Here is a 21441-nt window from a genome sequence, read left to right on the forward strand (position 1 = left end):
CCTCTTTACATCACACTGTGTTTAAAAAGTTTATCCATCAGTGTCACAAGTAGGCTTACATTAACACTGCAATGAAGTTACTGTGAAAATCCCCCAGTCGCCCGCACTCCGGCGCCTGTTCGGGTTACACTGAGGGAGAATTTAGCACCTAACCAGCACGTCTTTCGGACTGTGGGAGGAAACCGGAGCGACCCAGAGGAAACCCACGCAGATACGGGGAGAATGTGCAAACTCTGTACAGACAGTGACCCAAGCCGGGAATCGAACCGGGGTCCCTGGCGCTGTGAGGCAGCAGTGCTAACCCGCTGTGCCACCGTGCCACCGCCCAGTACAAGAACAGAAAATGCCACCCCATCAAATCCCCTCAACTCCTCATGCAATGCCTACTGTCCCGAAGGAGGCCATTCAGCCCATCGAGTCTGGAAAATCTCAGCAGGTCTGACAACCCCTGCGGGGGAGAGAATGGAGCCAATGTTTCGAGTCTGGATGACCCGGCGTCGGAGCTGAGAGCACAGAGAATCAGAAGAGACTGTGAGGGTTAGGGGTTGGGAAGGTTGTAAAGGTCAAAGGGAATATAAAGGAGGATGAAGGAGGCTGAGAAAGGTGCTATAAGTGTCCATTAAGCGACCAGAACGGCACAACAGAGGGACAGATGGTAAAGGGAATTCATTACCACAGGCTGGACTTGCGGATAGCGAAGAGTATTGTCGGGCAATACAGCAGGATATAGATAGGCTGGAAAATTGGGCGGAGAGGTGGCAGATGGAGTTTAATCCGGATAAATGCGAAGTGATGCATTTTGGAAAAAATAATGTAGGGAGGAGTTATACAATAAATGGCAGAGTCATCAGGAGTATAGAAACACAGAGGGACCTAGGTGTGCAAGTCCACAAATCCTTGAAGGTGGCAACACAGGTGGAGAAGGTGGTGAAGAAGGCATATGGTATGCTTGCCTTTATAGGACGGGGTATAGAGTATAAAAGCTGGAGTCTGATGATGCAGCTGTATAGAACGCTGGTTAGGCCACATTTGGAGTACTGCGTCCAGTTCTGGTCGCCGCACTACCAGAAGGACGTGGAGGCGTTAGAGAGAGTGCAGAGAAGGTTTACCAGGATGTTGCCTGGTATGGAGGGTCTTAGCTATGAGGAGAGATTGGGTAGACTGGGGTTGTTCTCCTTGGAAAGACGGAGAATGAGGGGAGATCTAATAGAGGTGTACAAGATTATGAAGGCTATAGTTAGGGTGAACAGTGGGAAGCTTTTTCCCAGGTCGGAGGTGACGATCACGAGAGGTCACGGGCTCAAGGTGAGAGGGGCGAAGTATAACTCAGATATCAGAGGGATGTTTTTTACACAGAGGGTGGTGGGGGCCTGGAATGCGCTGCCAAGTAGGGTGGTGGAGGCAGGCACGCTGACATCGTTTAAGACTTACCTGGATAGTCACATGAGCAGCCTGGGAATGGAGGGATACAAACGATTGGTCTAGTTGGACCAAGGAGCGGCACAGGCTTGGAGGGCCGAAGGGCCTGTTTCCTGTGCTGTACTGTTCTTTGTTCTCTGTTCTTTGAAGTAGTTGATGCCAAAACATATTCCAGAGGCGACTGGATAGAGCACTTGGGGGCGAACGGGGTCAAAGGTTATGGGGAGAAAGCAGGATGAGGCTATTGAGTTGGACGATCAGCCGTGATGGTGATGAATGGGGGAACAGGCTCGAAGGGCCGAATGGCCTCCTCCTGCTCCTATCTTCTGTGTTTCTATGTGCGGGCAATAAATAAATAATGTTCTACGTTTTTATGACTGCATTGAGGTAGTTGACCTGAATGGCGGGTGTGGCGGGGGGGGGCGGTTGCAGAGACAAGACGGAGAGCGAGAATGGGAAGTGAAAAAATGGAAGTGAAAAAAGAAGGATGGTAAAAACAGATGAATGAGATTGCAGCATCAGCAGTATTTTGCTTTTATCTCGCGGTTCCCCAGTAATTTGCTTTTACATGATTTTATTTTTGAAATATCCACCACCAGTTTTGGAAGATGTGGACCAATTGGTATCACTCTTTCCCAAGCAGGAGGTTTGAGGCTTGTTCCACAGTTCGCTGAGCAGTCTGATGCACACACTGCCCGCAGGAGTGCTGGTCCCGCCTTTTAAATAAAGTTTATTTATTTATTAGTGCCACCAGTAGGCTTACATTAACACCGCAATGAAGTTACTGTGAAAATCCCCCAGTCGCCCACACACTCCGGCGCCTGTTCGGGTAACACCGAGGGAGAATTTAGCACCCTAACCAGCATGTCTTTCGGACTGTGGGGGGAAACCGGAGCACCCGGAGGAAACCCACGCAGACACGGGGAGAACGTGCAGACTGCACACAGACAGTGACCCAAGCCGGGAATCGAACCCGGGTCCCTGGCGCTGTGAGGCAGCAGTGCTAACCCACCGTGCCACCCAATCTACCCCATCAAATCCCCTCATCTCCTCATAGAATGTCTACTGCACTGAAAGAGGCCATTCGGCCCATCGGGTCTGCACCAACCACAATACCACCCAGGCCCTCCCCCCGTAACCCCTCATATTTACCCTGCTAATCCCCCTGACACTAAGGGGGAATTTAGCACGGCCGTGCATAGCAGTGCTAACCACTGTGCCACTGTCCCTCAGTGCACTCGCTGACGTTCACACTGCAATGAAGTTACTGTGAAAATCCCTGAGTCGCCACATTCCGACACCTGTTCGGGTCAATGCATCCTAACCTAACGCGGACACGGGGAGAATGTGCAAACTCCACACAGGCAGTGACCCAAGCCGGGAATCGAACCCGGGTCCCTGGCGCTGTGAGGCAGCAGCGCTAACCCACTGTGCCACAATGCAGCCTGAACTGCTTATCATCGAATCCCTACAGTGCAGAAGGAGGCCATTCAGCCCATCGAGTCTGCACCGACCACAATCCCACCCAGGCCCTATCCCCATAACCCCTTGCATTTACCCTATCTAGCGAGTCCCTCTGACACGAAGGGACAATTTAGCATGGCCAATCCACCTAACCCGCACATCTTTGGACACTAAGGGGCAATTTAGCATGGCCAATCCACCTAACCTGCACATCTTTGCGCACTAAGGGGCAATTTAGCATGGCCAATCCACCTAACCTGCACATCTTTGGACACTAAGGGGCAATTTACCATGGCCAATCCACCTAACCCGCACATCTTTGGACACTAAGGGGCAATTTAGCATGGCCAATCCACCTAACCTGCACATCTTTGCGCACTAAGGGGCAATTTAGCATGGCCAATCCACCTAACCCGCACATCTTTGGACACTAAGGGGCAATTTAGCATGGCCAATCCACCTAACCTGCACATCTTTGCGCACTAAGGGGCAATTTAGCATGGCCAATCCACCTAACCCGCACATCTTTGGACACTAAGGGGCAATTTAGCATGGCCAATCCACCTAACCTGCACATCTTTGCGCACTAAGGGGCAATTTAGCATGGCCAATCCACCTAACCCGCACATCTTTGGACACTAAGGGGCAATTTAGCATGGCCAATCCACCTAACCTGCACATCTTTGCGCACTAAGGGGCAATTTAGCATGGCCAATCCACCTAACCCGCACATCTTTGGACACTAAGGGGCAATTTAGCATGGCCAATCCACCTAACCTGCACATCTTTGGACACTAAGGGGCAATTTAGCATGGCCACTCCACCTGACCTGCACATCTTTGGACACTAAGGGGCAATTTAGCACGGCCAATCCACCTAACCTGCACAGTTTTCAGACTGTCGGAGGAAAAGGGAGCACCCGGAGGAAACCCACGCAGGCACGGGGAAAATGTGCAGACTCAGCACAGTGACCTAAGCTGGGAATCGAACCCGGGTCCCTGGGACGGCACGGTAGCACAGTGGTTAGCACTGCTGCCTCACAGCGCCAGGGACCCGGGTTCGATTCCCGGCTCGGGTCACTGTCTGTGCGGAGTCTGCATGTTTTCCTGGGGGAGGATGACCTCACTGGGCCTGGAGGTCTGGAGTGCTTATACTTCAATGCAAGGAGCGTAGCAGGTAAGACAGATGAACTTAGGGCCTTAATGCTCACGAGGAATTTGGATGTGGTTGCGGTGACGGAGACTTGGTTGAAAGAGGGACAGGACTGGCAGCTGAATATTCCGGGGTACAAGTGTTTTAGGTGAGACAGAGGAGGGGCCAAAAGAGGTGGGGGAGGAGCAGTATTAGTTGGAGAGCATATTACAGCGGTGCAGAGGGAGGACAATTCAGAGGGGTCGTGTAACGAGTCACTCTGGGTGGAGCTTAGAAACAGGAAGGGCGCAGTCACTATGTTGGGGGTGTACTACAGACCCCCCAACAGCCCAAGGGAAGTGGAAGAATGGATATGTCAGGAGATACTGGATAGGTGCAGGAAATATAGGGTTGTTGTCGTGGGAGACTTCAATTTCCCTGGTATAGACTGGAAATCGCTGAGAGCAGGGACTCTGAATGGGGAGGAATTTGTAAAATGCGTAGAGGAGGGTTCTTTGGAACAATATGTAGATAGCCCGACTAGAGAGGGGGCTATACTGGACCTAGTACTGGGGAATGAGCCCGGTCAGGTCTTCAAAGTTTCGGTAGGGGAACATGTGGCAAATAGTGACCACAATTCTGTTAGCTTTAGGATAGTGATGGAAAAGGATGAGTGGTGTCCCAAGGGTAAGGTGTTGGATTGGGGGAAGGCTAACTTTAGTGGGATTAGGCAGAAATTGGCAGCTCTTGATTGGGAGAGGCTGTTTGAGGGTAAATCCACATCTGGCATGTGGGAGTCTTTTAAGGAACAGTTGTTAGGGCTACAGGACAGGCATGTGCCTGTTAAAAAGAAGGATAGGAAGGGTAGGATTCGAGAACCGTGGATAACCAGGGAAATTGAGGGACTGGTCAAAAAGAAAAGAGAGGCGTATGTTAGGTCCAGGCAGCTAAAAACGGAGGGAGCTCTGGAGGAGTACAAAGAAAGTAGGAAAGAACTCAAACGGGGAATTAGAAGAGCAAAAAGGGGTCACGAAATGTTCTTGGCAGACAGGATTAAGGAGAATCCCAAGGCATTTTATTCATACGTTAGGAACAAAAGGGTTATCAGGGAAAAAATCGGACCTCTCAGGGACAAAAGTGGGGAATTATGTTTGGAGCCCAAAGAAGTAGGGGAGATCCTAAATGAATACTTTGCGTCGGTATTCACAAAGGAGAGGGATGTGTTGACTGGGAGTGTCTCGGAGGGGAGTGTTGACCCGTTGGAGAAAATCTCCATTACAAAGGAGGAAGTGTTAGGTTTGTTAGAGAATTTAAAGACTGACAAATCCCCAGGGCCTGATGGAATCTATCCAAGGCTGCTCAGGGAGACGAGAGATGAAATCGCTGGGCCTCTGACACAAATCTTTGTCTCGTCACTGGACGCAGGTGAGGTCCCAGAGGATTGGAGGATAGCTAATGTGGTCCCGTTATTTAAGAAGGGTAGGAAGGATAACCCGGGTAATTATAGGCTGGTGAGCTTGACGTCCGTGGTGGGGAAGTTGTTGGAGAAGATTCTTAGAGATAGGATGTATGCGCATTTAGAAAGGAATAAACTCATTAACGATAGTCAGCATGGTTTTGTGAGAGGGAGGTCATGCCTCACTAACCTGGTGGAGTTTTTTGAAGAAGTGACCAAAATGGTTGACGAGGGAAGGGCCGTGGATGTTGTCTATATGGACCTTAGTAAAGCGTTTGACAAAGTCCCTCATGGTAGGCTGGTGAAAAAGGTTGGATCTCATGGGATAAAGGGGGAGGTGGCTCGATGGGTGGAGAACTGGCTTGGTCACAGAAGAGAGAGGGTGGTAGTGGAAGGGTCTTTTTCCGGCTGGAGGCTTGTGACAAGTGGTGTTCCGCAGGGCTCTGTATTGGGACCTCTGCTGTTTGTGATTTATATAAATGATCTGGAAGAAGGTGTAACTGGGGTGATCAGTAAGTTTGCGGACGACACAAAATTGGCAGGACCTGCAGATAGTGAGGAACATTGTCAGAAGCCACAGAAGGATATAGATAGGCTGGAAATTTGGGCAAGGAAATGGCAGATGGAGTTCAATCCTGATAAATGCGAAGTGATGCATTTTGGTAGAAATAATGTAGGGAGGAGCTATACGATAAATGGCAGAACCATAAAGGGTGTAGATACGCAGAGGGACCTGGGTGTGCAAGTCCACAGATCCTTGAAAGTGACGTCACAGGTGGAGAAGGTGGTGAAGAAGGCATATGGCATGCTTGCCTTTATAGGACGGGGCATAGAGTATAAAAGTTGGGGTCTGATGTTGCAGATGTATAGAACGTTGGTTCGGCCGCATCTGGAATACTGCGTCCAGTTCTGGTCGCCACACTACCAGAAGGACGTGGAGGCTTTGGAGAGAGTACAGAGGAGGTTTACCAGGATGTTACCTGGTATGGAGGGGCTTAGTTATGAGGAGAGATTGGGTAAACTGGGGTTGTTCTCCCTGGAATGACGGAGGATGAGGGGAGACTTAATAGAGGTGTATAAAATTATGAAAGGCATAGATAGGGTGAACGGTGGGAAGCTTTTCCCCAGGTCTGTGGTGACGTTCACGAGGGGTCATAGGTTCAAGGTGAAAGGGGGGGAGGTTTAACACAGATATCAGAAGGACATATTTTACACAGAGGGTGGTGGGGGCCTGGAATGCGCTGCCGGGCAAGGTGGTGGAGGCGGACACACTGGGAACGTTTAAGACTTATCTAGACAGCCATATGAACGGAGTGGGAATGGAGGGATACAAAAGAATGGTCTAGTTTGGACCAGGGAGCGGCGCGGGCTTGGAGGGCCGAAGGGCCTGTTCCTGTGCTGTATTGTTCTTTGTTCTTTGTTCCCCGTGTCTGCGTGGGTTTCCTCCGGGTGCTCCGGTTTCCTCCCACAGTCCAAAGATGTGAGGGTTAGGTTGATTGGCTGTGCTAAATTGACCCTAGTATCAGAGGGATTAGCAGGGGAAATATGTGGGGTTATGGGGGATAGGGCCTGGGTGGGATTGTGGTCGGTGCAGACTCGATGGGCCAAATGGCCTCTTTCTGCGCTGTAGGGATTCTATGAACGTGCAAATTCCACACATACAGTGACCCAAGCCGGGAATCGAACCCGGGTCCCTGGTGCTGTGAGGCAGCAGTGCTAACCCACTGTGCCACCGTGCCGTAGGTCCTGTCTGTCCTCTCAATTTTACACAATAGGTCCTGCAATGCTATTTCAAAGGCGAGAAGCGGGGAACTCTCCCCAGTGTCCTGGGACCAGCACTTGACTCATTCCCGGGGTGAGTAGCTTATCTTACCAAGATAGATTGAACAGGTTGGGGCCCACACCCATTGGAGTTTGGAAGGATGAGAGATGATTTTATTGAAACAGATAAGATCCTGAGGGGATTTGATAGGGTAGATTGGGCGGCACGGTAGCACAGTGGTTTAGCACTGCTGCCTCTCAGGGCCAGGGACCCGGGTTCAATTCCAGGCTTGGGTCACTGTCTGTGCGGAGTCTGCACGTTCTCCCCGTGTCTGCGTGGGTTTCCTCCGGGTGCTCCGGTTTCCTCCCACAGTCTGAAAGATGGGAGGGACTGACTACGGAATCTCTGTGGGTGGAGGTTAGGAACAGGAAGGGGTCGGTAACTTTGCTGGGTGTTTTCTATAGGCCGCCCAATAGTAACAGAGATGTTGAGGAGCAGATGGGGAAACAGATCCTGGAGAGATGTAGGAATAACAGAGTTGTCGTGATGGGAGATTTTAATTTCCCAAACATAGATTGGAATATCCCTAGGGCTAGGGGTTTGGATGGAGAGGAGTTTGTTAGGTGTGTCCAGGAGAGTTTCCTGACACAGTATGTGGATAAGCCTACTAGAGGAGAGGCTGTTCTTGATCTGGTGCTGGCTAATGAACCTGGACAGGTGGAGGATCTCTCGGTGGGTGAGCATCTTGGGGATAGCGATCATAATTCTATCTCCTTCACGATAGCATTGGAAAGAGATAGGGTCAGGCAGGCTAGGAAAGTGTTTCTCTGGAGTAAAGGGAAATACAGTGTCATCAGGGAGGAAATTAGACGGGTAAATTGGAAGGAGGCATTCTTGGGGAAAAGTACCGAAGGAAAGTGGAGGATTTTCAAGGAATGTTTGTCTGGAGCTCTGCATGACAACGTTCCGATGAGACAGGGGGGTGTTGGTAGGGTACGGGAACCGTGGTGCACGAAGGTTGTGATGAACCTGGTAAATAAGAAAAGAGAGGCGTACAGAAGGTTCAGAGAGCTAGGAGGTGTTAAGGATTTAGAGGAGTATACGCGATGTAGGAAGGAGCTTAAGAAGGAAATTAGGAGAGCGAGAAGGGGTCATGAGAAGACCTTGGCGGGTAAGATTAAGGAGAATCCCAAGGCTTTCTACAAATATGTCAAGAGTAAAAGGATGAGATGTGAAGGCATAGGACCCTTAAAAGGTGAAGGGGGAAAAGTTTGTGCGGAACCGTTAGAAATGGCGGAGGTGCTTAATGAATACTTTACCTCGGTATTCACGGTGGAAAGGGATCTGGGTGGTTGTACTGCTGGATTGCGGAGGACAGAAAGGATCGAGCATGTGGACATAAAGAAAGAGGATGTGTTGGAACTATTGAATGGCATCAAGGTTGGTAAGTCGCCGGGACCGGATGGGATGTACCCCAGGTTACTGTGGGAGGCGAGGGAGGAGATTGCGGAGCCTTTGGCGATGATCTTTGCATCGTCGATGGAGACGGGAGAGGTTCCGGAGGATTGGAGGATTGCGGATGTGGTCCCTATATTCAAGAAAGGGAACAGGGACAGCCCGGGAAATTACCGACCGGTGAGTCTAACCTCAGTGGTTGGTAAGTTGATGGAGAGGATCCTGAGAGACAGGATTTATGATCATCTAGAGAAGTTTAGTATGATCAAAAGTAGTCAGCACGGCTTTGTCAGGGGCAGGTCGTGCCTTACGAGCCTGGTTGAGTTCTTTGAAAATGTGACCAAGCACATTGACGAAGGAAGAGCGGTGGATGTGGTCTATATGGACTTCAGCAAAGCGTTCGATAAGGTCCCCCATGCAAGACTTCTTGAGAAAGTGAGAGGGCATGGGATCCAAGGGGCTGTTGCCTTGTGGATCCAGAACTGGCTTGCCTGCAGAAGGCAGAGAGTGGCTGTGGAGGGGTCTTTCTCTGCATGGAGGTCAGTGACCAGTGGAGTGCCCCAGGGATCTGTTCTGGGACCCTTGCTGTTTGTCATTTTCATAAATGACCTGGATGAGGAAGTGGAGGGATGGGTTGGTAAGTTTGCTGACGACACCAAGGTAGGTGGTGTTGTGGATAGTTTGGAGGGATGTCAGAAGTTGCAGCGAGACATAGATAGAATGCAAGACTGGGCGGAGAAGTGGCAGATGGACTTCAACCCGGATAAGTGTGTAGTGATCCATTTTGGCAGATCCAATGGGATGGAGCAGCAGTATAAAATGAAGGGTACCATTCTTAGCAGTGTAGAGGATCAGAAGGACCTTGGGGTCCGGGTCCATAGGACTCTTAAATCGGCCTCGCAGGTGGAGGATGCGGTCAAGAAGGCGTATGGCGTACTAGCCTTCATTAATCGAGGGATTGAGTTTAGGAGTCGGGAGATAATGCTGCAGCTTTATAGGACCCTGGTTAGACCCCACTTGGAGTACTGCGCGCAGTTCTGGTCACCTCATTACAGGAAAGATGTTGAAGCCATTGAAAGGGTGCAGAGGAGATTTACAAGGATGTTGCCTGGATTGGGGGGCATGCCTTATGAGGATAGGTTGAGGGAGCTTGGTCTCTTCTCCCTGGAGAGACGAAGGATGAGAGGTGACCTGATAGAGGTTTACAAGATGTTGAGGGGTCTGGATAGGGTGGACTCTCAGAGGCTATTTCCAAGGGCTGAAATGGTTGCTACGAGAGGACACAGGTTTAAGGTGCTGGGGGGTAGGTACAGGGGGGATGTCAGGGGTAAGTTTTTCACTCAGAGGGTGGTGGGTGAGTGGAATCGGCTGACGTCGGTGGTGGTGGAGGCAAACTCGTTGGGGTCTTTTAAGAGACTTCTGGATGAGTACATGGGATTTAATGGGATTGAGGGCTATAGATAGGCCTAGAGGTGGGGATGTGATCGGCGCAACTTGTGGGCCGAAGGGCCTGTTTGTGCTGTGGCTTTCTATGTTCTATGTTCTATGTGCTGGTTAGGGTGCATTGGAACTGAAGGCACTGTTGCTAAGTTTGCATATGACACAAAGATATGTAGAGGGACAGGTAGTATTGAGGAAGCAGGGGGGCTGCAGAAGGACTGGGGCAGGTTTAGCAGGGTGGGCAAAGAAGTGGCAGATGGAATACAATGATGGATTAGTGCTGGCCTTGGAAAGGGTGCAGAGGAGGTTCACAAGAATGATCCCTGGAATGAAGAGCTTGTCGTATGAGGAACGGTTGAGGACTCTGGGTCTGTACTCGTTGGAGTTGAGAAGGATGAGGAGGGATCTTATTGAAACTTACAGGATACTGCGAGGTCTGGATAGAGTGGACGTGGAGAGGATGTTTCCACTAGCAGGAAAAACTAGAACCAGAGGGCACAACCTCAGGCTAGAGGGACGATCCTTTAAAACAGAGATGAGGAGGAATTTCTTCAGCCAGAGAGTGGTAAATCTGTGGAACTCTTTGCCGCAGAAGGCTGTGGAGGCCGGGTCATTGAGTGTCTTTAAGACAGAGATAGATAGGTTCTTGATTAATAAGGGGATCATGGGTTATGGGGATGAGAAAAATAGCCATGACTGAAAGGCGGAGCAGACTCGATGGGCCGAGTGGTCTAATTCTGTTCCTATTTCTTATAGTCTTATGGCCATTGGCCGTGCTAAATCCTACCTCAGTGTACCCGAACAGGCGCTGGAGTATGGCGACTAGGGGATCTTCACAGTAACTTCATCGCAGTGTTAATGTCAGCCTACTTGTGACACTAATAAATAAACTTTAAGATACTGACAGGATGTATCCATTTGTGGGACTAAAACCAGGGGACACAAGAGGAAGACAGAGATGAAGGGAATTATTTGCTCTCGGGGAGGGGCTAGTCTGTGGCATTCTCTTCCCCAGAAAACAGTCATGTAGTCTAAGGGTTTCAGACGTAGTAAGGGTTAATATGGGACTGGGAGACAGTACCGCCCACAGTGTAATGTAAAGAGACACATGACCTGAGACTGGAATCAGTTGTGGACTGGGCAGAGACCTGTGCAGAAGCCAGCATGGAGTTAGCTGACATCTGTACATCTCTCCCTCAACCTCTCCACACCCCGACGGTGCATTGATCAGACTGTTAACTGTTTCCACCGAATGACTGAAAAAATCCAAATATAGAATCCCTACAGTGCAGGAGGAGGCCATTCGGCCCATTGAGTCTACACCGACAACAATCCCATCCAGGGCCCTATCCCTGTAACCCCACGTATTTACCCTAGCTAATCCCCCGACACTAAGGGGCAATTTATCATGACCAAAACTGACGCGCACATCTTTGGACACTAAGGGGCAATTTAGCATGGCCAATCCACCTAACCTGCACACCTTTGGACACTAAGGGGCAATTTAGCATGGCCAATCCCCCTAACCTACACATCTTTGGACACTAAGGGGCAATTTAGCATGGCCAATCCACCTAACCTGCACATCTTTGGACACTAAGGGGCAATTTAGCATGGCCAATCCACCTAACCTGCACATCTTTGGACACTAAGGGGCAATTTAGCATGGCCAATCCACCTAACCTGCGCATCTTTGGACTGTGGGAGGAAACCGGAGCACCCGGAGGAAACCCACGCAGACACGGGGCGAATGTGCAGACTCCGCACAGACAGTGACCCAAGCCTGGAACAACACCTCCTCCACAATCATCCTCAACACCGGTGCCCCACAAGGCTGTGTTCTCAGCCCCCTACTATACTCCTTATACACCTTTGACTGTGCGGCCAAATTCCCCTCTAATTCCATTTTCAGGTTTGCTGACGACACCACCGTAGTGGGTCGGATCTCAAACGATGATGAGGCAGAGCACAGGAATGAGATAGAGAATCTGGTGAACTGGTGCGGCACCAATAATCTCTCCCTCAATGCCAACAAAACGAAGGAGATTGTCATCGACTTCAGGAAGCGTAAAGGAGAACATGCCCCTGTCTACATCAACGGGGACGAAGTAGAAAGGGTCGAGAGCTTCAGGTTTTTAGATGTCCAGATCACCAACAACTTGTCCTGGTCCCCCCCATGCCGACACTATAGTTAAGAAAGCCCACCAACGCCTCTACTTTCTCAGAAGACTAAGGAAATTTGGCATGTAAGCTACGACTGGGGCGGCACGATAGCACAGTGGTTAGCACTGCTGCTTCACAGCTCCAGGGTCCCAGGTTCGATTCCCGGCTCGGGTCATTGTCTGTGTGGAGTTTGCACATTCTCCTCGTGTCTGCGTGGGTTTCCTCCGGGTGCTCCGGTTTCCTCCCACAGTCCAAAGATGTGCCGGTTAGGTTGATTGGCCAGGTTAAAAAAAAAATTACCCCTTAGAGTCCTGGGATGCGTAGGTTAGAGGGAGTAGCGGGTAAAATATGTGGGGGTAGGGCCTGGGCGGGATTGTGGTCGGTGCAGACTCGATGGGCCGAATGGCCTCCTTCTGCGCTGTAGGGTTTCTATGATTCTATGACTCTCACCAACTTTTACAGATGCGCCATAGAAAGCATTCTTTCCGGATGTATCACAGCTTGGTATGGGGCTCCTGCTCTGCCCAAGAAACTACAAAAGGTTGTGAATGTAGCCCAGTCCCATCACGCAAACCAGCCTCCCATCCATTGACTCTGTCTACACTTCCCGCTGCCTCGGGGAAAAGCAGACGAAATTGAACCCAGGTACCCGGCACTGTGAGATAGCAGTGCCACCCATTTTCTGGTCATTATTACATTCCCGTTTCAGGGATTTTATTGTGTACAAATTAACCGTTGTGTTTATAGCAGTGAGTACACTTTGGAAGTGTCCCAATCATTGAAAAGTTCTTTGAGGACGTCCTGAGACTAATAAAGATGCAAATCATTGAAATGCAAATCACTTATTTATCTTCACGTATGAGCCCAGGGACTGATTATATCCATTTTAAAGTTTTATGTTTTTATTTATTAGTCACAAGTAAGGCTTACATTAACACTGCAATGAAGTTACTGTGAAAATCCCCTAGTCGCCACACTCTGGCGCCTGTTCGGGTTACACTGAGGGAGAATTTAGCACGGCCCAATGCACCCTAACCAACACGTCTTTCCGGACTGTGGGAGGAAACCGGAGCACCCGGAGGGAAACCCACGCAGACATGGGGGGAGAGTGTGCAAACTCCACACAGACAGTGACCCAAACCGGGAATCGAACCTGGGTCCCTGGCGCTGTGAGGCAGCAGTGCTAACCACTGTGCTACCCCAGTTAGGATTATAGCCAATGGAGTTTAGAAGGGGCGGCACGGTAGCACAATGGTTAGCACTGCTGCTTCACAGCTCCAGGGACCTGGGCTCGATTCCCTGCTTGGCTTACTGTCTGTATGGAGTTTGCACATTCTCCTCGTGTCTGCGTGGGTTTCCTCCGGGTGCTCCGGTTTCCTCCCACAGTCCAAAGATGTGCGGGTTAGGTTGATTGGCTATGCTAAAAATTGCCCTTAGTGTCCTGAGATGCGTAGGTTAGAGGGTTTGGTGGGTAAATATGTAGGGATATGGGGGTAGGGCCTGGGTGGGATTGTGGTCGGTGCAGATTCGATGGGCCGAATGGCCTCTTTCTGTACTGTAGGGTTTCTATGATTTCTAAGAGTGAGGGGGAATCTCATAGACACTTAGAAAATTCTAACAGGGTTAGACAGGGTAGGTTCAGAAAGAATGTTCCTGATGGTGGGTGAGTCCTGAACAAGGGGTCATTGTTTGAGGATAAGACGTAAACCTTTTAGAACTGGGCAACACGGTAGCACAGTGGTTAGCACTGCTGCTTCACAGCTCCAGGGACCTGGGTTCGATTCCCGGCTTGGGTCACTGTCTGTGCGGAGTTTGCACATTCTCCTCGTGTCTGCGTGGGTTTCCTCCGGGTGCTCCGGTTTCCTCCCACAGTCCAAAGATGTGCGGGTTAGGTTGATTGGCCAGGTTAAAAATTGCCCTTTAGTGTCTTGGGATGCGTAGATTAGAGGGATTAGAGGGTAAAACATGTAGGGGTATGGGGGTAGGGCCTGAGTGGGATTGTGGTCGGTGCAGACCTGATGGGCCGAATGGCCTCTTTCTGTACTGTAGGGCTTCTATGAAAGGTGCCTTAACTGTGCCACCAAGCTTAACCAAGTCTCAGCCCGAACCCAACTCACCTGATGAAGGAGCGGCGCTCCGAAAGCTCATGATTCCAAATAAACCTGTTGGGCTTTAACCTGGTGTTGTGAGACTTCTTACTGTGCCCACCCCAGTCCAACGCCGGCATCTCCACATCCATGTACAAGCCCAGGGACTGAATGTATCAGCTTGGAAAGCATCAAGCCTCGGCACGAACCCCGGCCCGCACAGACACACGCTTTCCACAGAGGGTGGGTGGATTTTGGGCCTAATTACGAGATTTCACAAAAGGCCTACGCGGCCCAAACGCCCTAACTCAGAGACAAGCGTGCTAGGATTGTACCTGAGGACAAGAAACTATTCACAGCCAAGAGTAAATGAACAAAGAACAAAGAACAGTACAGCACAGGAAACAGGCCCTTCGGCCCTCCAAGCCTGTGCCGCTCCTTGGTCCAACTAGACCAATCGTTTGTATCCCTCCATTCCCAGGCTGCTCATGTGACTATCCAGGTAAGTCTTAAACGATGTCAGCGTGCCTGCCTCCACCACCCTACTTGGCAGCGCATTCCAGACCCCCACCACCCTCTGTGTAAAAAACGTCCCTCTGATATCTGAGTTATACTTCGCCCCTCTCACCTTGAGCCCGTGACCCCTCGTGAACGTCACTTCTGATCTGGGAAAAAGCTTCCCACCGTTCACCCTATCTATCCCCTTCATAATCTTGTACACCTCTATTAGATCTCCCCTCATTCTCCGTCTTTCCAAGGAGAACAACCCCAGTCTACCCAATCTCTCCTCATAGCTAAGACCCTCCATACCAGGCAACATCCTGATAAACCTTCTCTGCACTCTCTCTAAAGCCTCCATGTCCTTCTGGTAGTGCGGCGACCAGAACTGGACGCAGTACTCCAAATGTGGCCTAACCAGCGTTCTATACAGCTGCATCATCAGACTCCAGCTTTTATACTCTATACCCCGTCCTATAAAGGCAAGCATACCACATGCCTTCTTCACCACCTTCTCCACCCTGTGTTGCCACCTTCAAGGATTTGTGGACTTGCACACCTAGGTCCCTCTGTGTTTCTATACTCCTGATGACTCTGCCATTTATTGTATAACTCCTCCCGACACTAGTTCTTCGCTTCTCGGCCTTTTGGCTAAGATCAAGTGTAGTATGGTCGGCAGCCCATGGTCGGCCGCGCTTGGTCGAGGTCATTGGGTTACGCTAAAGCTTCCTATGTTTCATATGAAGCAATTTTTCAAAGCGGCATCTCGGCCTTTTGGCTAAGATGCAAATGAGCTCAAGTCTTGGAGGAGGAACCTCCCCCTTCTCCAATCAGCTTGGCTCATGTAGATCGGGCCCAGGACAGGGTGGTTTGGTCGCTTGCCCTGTCTTGTCAGCCTGGATCTGAAATGTCTCAACTTGTTGAGACTCTGAATTGGATTTGATTTGATTGAATTGGAAAAGTATAAAAAATAAAAAAAATTTCTTCCAAAATGCATCACTTCGCATATATCCGCATTAAACTCCATCTGCCACCTCTCCGCCCAATTTTCCAGCCTATCTATATCCTGCTGTATTGCCCGACAATGCTCTTCGCTATCCGCAAGTCCAGCCATCTTCGTGTCATCCGCAAACTTGCTGATTACACCAGTTACACCTTCTTCCAAATCATTTATATATATGAACAGATAAGTACTCTTCTGAGTAAAGTTCCTGATTCGATCAGTCATTTTCCTTGAATTTTTTTTTTGGCGTTGTTCCTGCTCAGTCTCCACCCCTCCCTCGCAACTTGACTGATATCTGATCTGCCTGAGTAAAATTAGAATGTGATTCATTCTGTGACACGGTGCCAGGTTCAGCCAGAGAAACAAGCCTCAGAAGCTCTCAGTCATGGCTCTACGCGGTCCCCGGCACTTTTGCTGTCTGATGTGGTGTCTTTTACAATCTGTCAGCCCTGTCGCACAGGAAGGACACCCGAAGGAAGGTAAGGAGGGGATCCCAGCTGTCTTTCTTCCAATCCCCCTCCCCATTTGTTTGCGTCTCATCTTGAGGTGAAATTATACTAAAAGACTGATGGAGAGCTTTGTTTATACCCCTGCAGCTTATACTTCCCAGCACTGCCTACTCGCCGCTGGGAAGTGTGGCTGTTAATGGCACTCTCTTTTAGTTGAGTTTATTTATTCGTGTCACAAGTAAGGCTTACATTAACACTGCAATGGAGTTACTGTGAAAATCCCCCCAGTCGCCACACACTCCGGCGCCTGTTCGGGTTACACCGAGGGAGAATTTAGCACCCGAACCTGCACGTCTTTCAGACTTGATGTGGAGATGCCGGCGTTGGACTTGGGGGGGGGCACAGTGAGAGGTCTCAGCACACCAGGTTGACTGATATCTGATCTGCCTGGCATGCAAGATGATCAGAGGATTATACAACACCAGGCATACAAGATGATCAGAGGATTAGATAGGGTGGATAGTGAGAGCCTTTTTCCTCGGATGGTGGTGGCTAGCACGAGGGGACATAGCTTTAAATTGAGGGGTGAGAGATATAGGACAGATGTTAGAGGTAGGTTCTTTACTCAGAGAGTAGTAAGGGCGTGGAATGCCCTGCCTGCAGCAGTGGTGGACTCGTCAACGTTGAGAGCGTTCAAATGGTTATTGGATAAACATATGGATGATATTGGAATAGTGTAGATTAGAGGGGCTTTAGATTGGTACCACTGGTCGGCGCAACATCGAGGGCCGAAGGGCCTGTACTGCGCTGTAATGTTCTATGTTCTAAAGTCCAAGAGGTTTATTTGGAATCATGAGGGCGGCACGGTAGCACAGTGGGTTAGCACTGCTGCTTCACAGCTCCAGGGACCTGGGTTCGATTCCCGGCTTGGGTCACTGTCTGTGCGGAGTCTGCACCTTCTCCTTGTGTCTGCGTGGGTTTCCTCCGGGTGCTCCGGTTTCCTCCCACAGTCCAAAGATGTGCGGTTTAGGATGATTGGCCATGCTAAAATTGCCCCCTTAGTATCCTGGGATGCGTAGATTAGAGGGATTAGTGGGTAAATATGTAGGGATGTGGGGGTAGGGCCTGGGTGGGATTGCGGTCGGTGCAGACTCGATGGGCCGAATGGCCTCTTTCTGTACTGTAGGGTTTCTATGATTTCTATGATTCTATGATTTCTATGAGCTTTTGGAGCGTTGCCCCTTCATCAGGTGAGTGGGAGTTGTGTTCACAAACAGGGCATATAAAGACACAAACTCAATTTACAACATAATGGTTGGAATGCGAGTCTTTACAGGTAACCAAGTATTTACAGGTACAGACAAGGTGAGTGGAGAGAGGGTTAAGCACAGGTTAAAGAGATGTGTATTGTCTCCAGCCAGGACAGTTAGTGAGATTTTGCAAGCCCAGGCAAGTCGTGGGGGTTACAGATAGTGTGACATGAACCCAAGATCCCGGTTGAGGCCGTCCTCATGTGTGCGGAACTTGGCTATCAGTCTCTGCTCAGCGACTCTGCGCTGTCGTGTGTCGTGAAGGCTGCCTTGGAGAACGCTTACCTGAAGATCAGAGGCTGTGGGAGGAAACCGGAGCACCCGGAGGAAACCCACGCAGACACGGGGAGGAGGTGCAGACTCCGCACAGACAGCGACCCAAGCCGGGAATCGAACCCGGGTCCCCGGCGCTGTGACTCTTGTCTCGGGTTCAGGAGATTAGGGGTTCCAGTCCCTTGAGCACGTAATCTATGCTGGTTGTCCTGACGCAGTACCGCGGGACTGCTGCACTGTTGGAGGTGTCATCTATCAGCGGAAACGTGAAAACAAGGCTCCATCAACCCTCTTGGGATTATTTTGAACAAAGACCTGGGGCGGCACGGCGGCACAGCGGTTAGCACTGCTGCCTCGCCGTGCCAGGGACCCGTGTTCGATTCCGGCCTCAGGTTATTTTGCACATTCTCCCCATGTCTGCTTGGGTTTCCTCCCACAGTCCAAAGCTGTGCAGGTTAGATGGATTGGCCACGCTAAATTGTCCCTTCGTGTCCAAGGATGTGCAGGTTGGGTGGATTGGCCACGCTAAATTGCCCCTCGGTGCCCAAAGATGTGCAGGTTAGATGGATTGGCCACGCTAAATTGCCCCTCGCTACCCAAAGATGTGTAGGTTCGGTGGAATGGCCATGCTAAATTGCCCCTTAGTATCCAAAGATGTGTAAGTTAGGTGGATTGGTCATGCTAAATTGCCCCTTAGTGTCCAAAGATGTGCAGATTAGGTGGACTGGCCATGCTAAATTGCCTCTGAGGGTCCAAAGATGTGCGGGTTAGGTGGATTGGCCACGCTAAATTGCCCCTCGGTACCCAAAGATGTGTAGGTTCGGTGGAATGGCCATGCTAAATTGCCCCTTAGTGTCCAAAGATGTGCAGGTTAGGTGGATTGGCCATGCTAAATTGCCCCTTAGTATCCAAAGATGTGTAGGTTAGGTGGATTGGTCATGCTAAATTGCCCCTTAGTGTCCAAAGATGTGCAGAATAGGTGGATTGGCCACGCTAAATTGCCCCTTAGTATCCAAAGATGTGTAGGTTAGGTGGATTGGTCATGCTAAATTGCCCCTTAGTATCCAAAGATGTGCAGGTTAGGTGGATTGGCCATGCTAAATTGCCCCTTAGTATCCAAAGATGTGTAGGTTAGGTGGATTGGTCATGCTAAATTGCCCCTTAGTGTCCAAAGATGTGCAGGTTAGGTGGATTGGCCATGCTAAATTGCCCCTGAGGGTCCAAAGATGTGCGGGTTAGGTGGATTGACCATGCTAAATTGCCCCTTAGTGTCCAAAGATGTGTAGGTTCGGTGTATTGGCCATGCTAAATTGCCGCTGTGTCCGAAGATGTGTGGGTTAGGTGAATTGGCCATGCTAAATTCCTCCTTAGTGTCAGGGGGATTAGCAGAGTAAATATATGGGGTTATGGGGATAAGACCTGGGTGGGATTGTTGTTGGTGCAGGCTCGATGGGCCGAATGGCCTCTTTCTTCACTGTCGGGATTCGATGAGTTTGCCACTGTGTCCTGGCTAATATGTATCCCTCGGCCAAACACCAAAGGGACCAGGCCTCTGGTCTTAGAGAATTCCTCAGGTTCGCAACTCTCTGAGTGAAGAGATTCTTCCTCATCTCATCCTGGACAATGTTCCCGATGTTGGGAATAAGGGGTAAGGCATTCAGGACTGAGATGAGGAAGGACCTTTTCACTCAGAGAGTTGTGAACCTGTGGAATTCTCCAGCACAGAAAGCTCTTGGGTCAGTTCATTAGATATGTTCAAGAGGGAACTGGATGTGGCCCTTGTGGCTAAAGTGATCAAGGGGTATGCAGCTGTATAAGGTGCCGGCGAGGCCACACCTGGAGTACTGTGTACAGTTTTGGTCTCCTGACTTGAGAAAGGATATACTGGCACTGGAGGGGGTGCAGAGGAGATTCACGAGGTTGATTCCGGAGTTGAGAGGGTTGGCTTATGAGGAGAGACTGAGTAGACTGGGGCTATACTCATTGGAATTCAGAAGAATGAGGGGAGATCCTACAGAAACATATAAGATGATGAAGGGAATAGATAAGATAGAAGCAGGGAGGTTGTTTCCACAGTCGGGTGAAACTAGAACGAGGGGGCATGGCCTCAAAATAAGGGGGAGCAGATTTAGGACTGAGTTGAGGAGGAACTTCTTCACACAAAGGGTTGTGAATCTGTGGAATTCCCTGCCCAGTTGAGGCTACCTCATTGAATGTTTTTAAGGCTAGGATAGGTAGATTTTTGAACAGTAAAGGAATTAAGGGTTGTGGTGAGCGGGCGGGTAAGTGGAGCTGAGTCCAGGAAAAGATCAGCCATGATCTTATTGAATGGCGGAGCAGGCTCGAGGGGCCAGATGGCCTCCTCCTGCTCCTACTCTCTATGTTTCTTTATGAACGGCAGGAAACATACGGGACGGGGAAAGATGATCTTTTTGTGCTTGCTGCCTTTCTTACGGGAACTCTTTCTTTTTGCAGTGGTTGTGTTTGACTCTTGGAGCAACAGCAAACCATTGAAAGCGAATGAAAAGGTGAGCAATTCATATTCCCCCTGCTACCATCTTCCTGTTTTACCTTCCCGAGTTCCAGATAATATTCACCGCAACAATTGCAACAACTTGCGTTTGTACGTCACCGCTTATCGAGAATAAAACTTTGGTATTTAACAAGATGGGAGGGTGGTTTGGTTGCAGGGGAGAGATCAAACACTCCCAGCACGGGGTTAGATACAGAGTAAAGCTCCCTCTACACTGTCCCCATCAAACACTCCCAGGACAGGTACAGCACGGGGTTAGATACAGAGTAAAGCTCCCTCTGCACTGTCCCCCATCAAACACTCCCAGGACAGGTACAGCACGGGGTTAGATACAGAGTAAAGCTCCCTCTACACTGTCCCCCATCAAACACTCCCAGGACAGGTATAGCACGGGGTTAGATACAGAGTAAAGCTCCCTCTACACTGTCCCCATCAAACACTCCCAGGACAGGTACAGCACGGGGTTAGATACAGAGTAAAGCTCCCCATACACTGTCCCCCCATCAAACACTCCCAGGACAGGTACAGCACGGGGTTAGATACAGAGTAAAGCTCCCTCTACACTGTCCCCCCATCAAACACTCCCAGGACAGGTACAGCACGGGGTTAGATACAGAGTAAAGCTCCCTCTACACTGTCCCCCATCAAACACTCCCAGGACAGGTACAGCACGGGGTTAGATACAGAGTAAAGCTCCCTCTACACTGTCCCCATCAAACACTCCCAGGACAGGTACAGCACGGGGTTAGATACAGAGTAAAGCTCCCTCTACACTGTCCCCCATCAAACACTCCCAGGACAGGTACAGCACGGGGTTAGATACAGAGTAAAGCTCCCTCTACACTGTCCCCCCATCAAACACTCCCAGGACAGGTACAGTACGGGGTTAGATACAGAGTAAAGCTCCCTCTACACTGTCCCCATCAAACACTCCCAGGACAGGTACAGCACGGGGTGAGATACAGAGTAAAGCTCCCTCTCCATTGCTCACATTGTCC

The 21441-nt window shown here is 50.1% G+C and overlaps 2 protein-coding genes across 2 annotated transcripts in view; both read left to right on the plus strand.

Annotated features, from left to right (window-relative positions):
- rce1a (Ras converting CAAX endopeptidase 1a) overlaps positions 1 to 21441 on the plus strand; it is a 325304-nt gene that overhangs the window by 64080 nt on the left and 239783 nt on the right. The gene's annotated exons all lie outside the window — the stretch shown is intronic.
- The window catches only part of LOC144481795 (tyrosine-protein kinase receptor UFO-like), a 64184-nt gene continuing 58972 nt past the window's right edge, over positions 16230 to 21441 (plus strand). Inside the window, exons 1-2 of the mRNA XM_078200932.1 lie at positions 16230 to 16357; positions 20386 to 20438. Of these exons, the coding sequence (XP_078057058.1) occupies positions 16264 to 16357; positions 20386 to 20438 (147 nt within the window). The 5' untranslated portion in view covers positions 16230 to 16263. The remainder of the gene's footprint in view (positions 16358 to 20385; positions 20439 to 21441) is intronic.

The sequence above is a fragment of the Mustelus asterias genome, chromosome 33 (genome assembly GCF_964213995.1).
Source record: "Mustelus asterias chromosome 33, sMusAst1.hap1.1, whole genome shotgun sequence".
Lineage (NCBI taxonomy): Eukaryota > Metazoa > Chordata > Chondrichthyes > Carcharhiniformes > Triakidae > Mustelus > Mustelus asterias.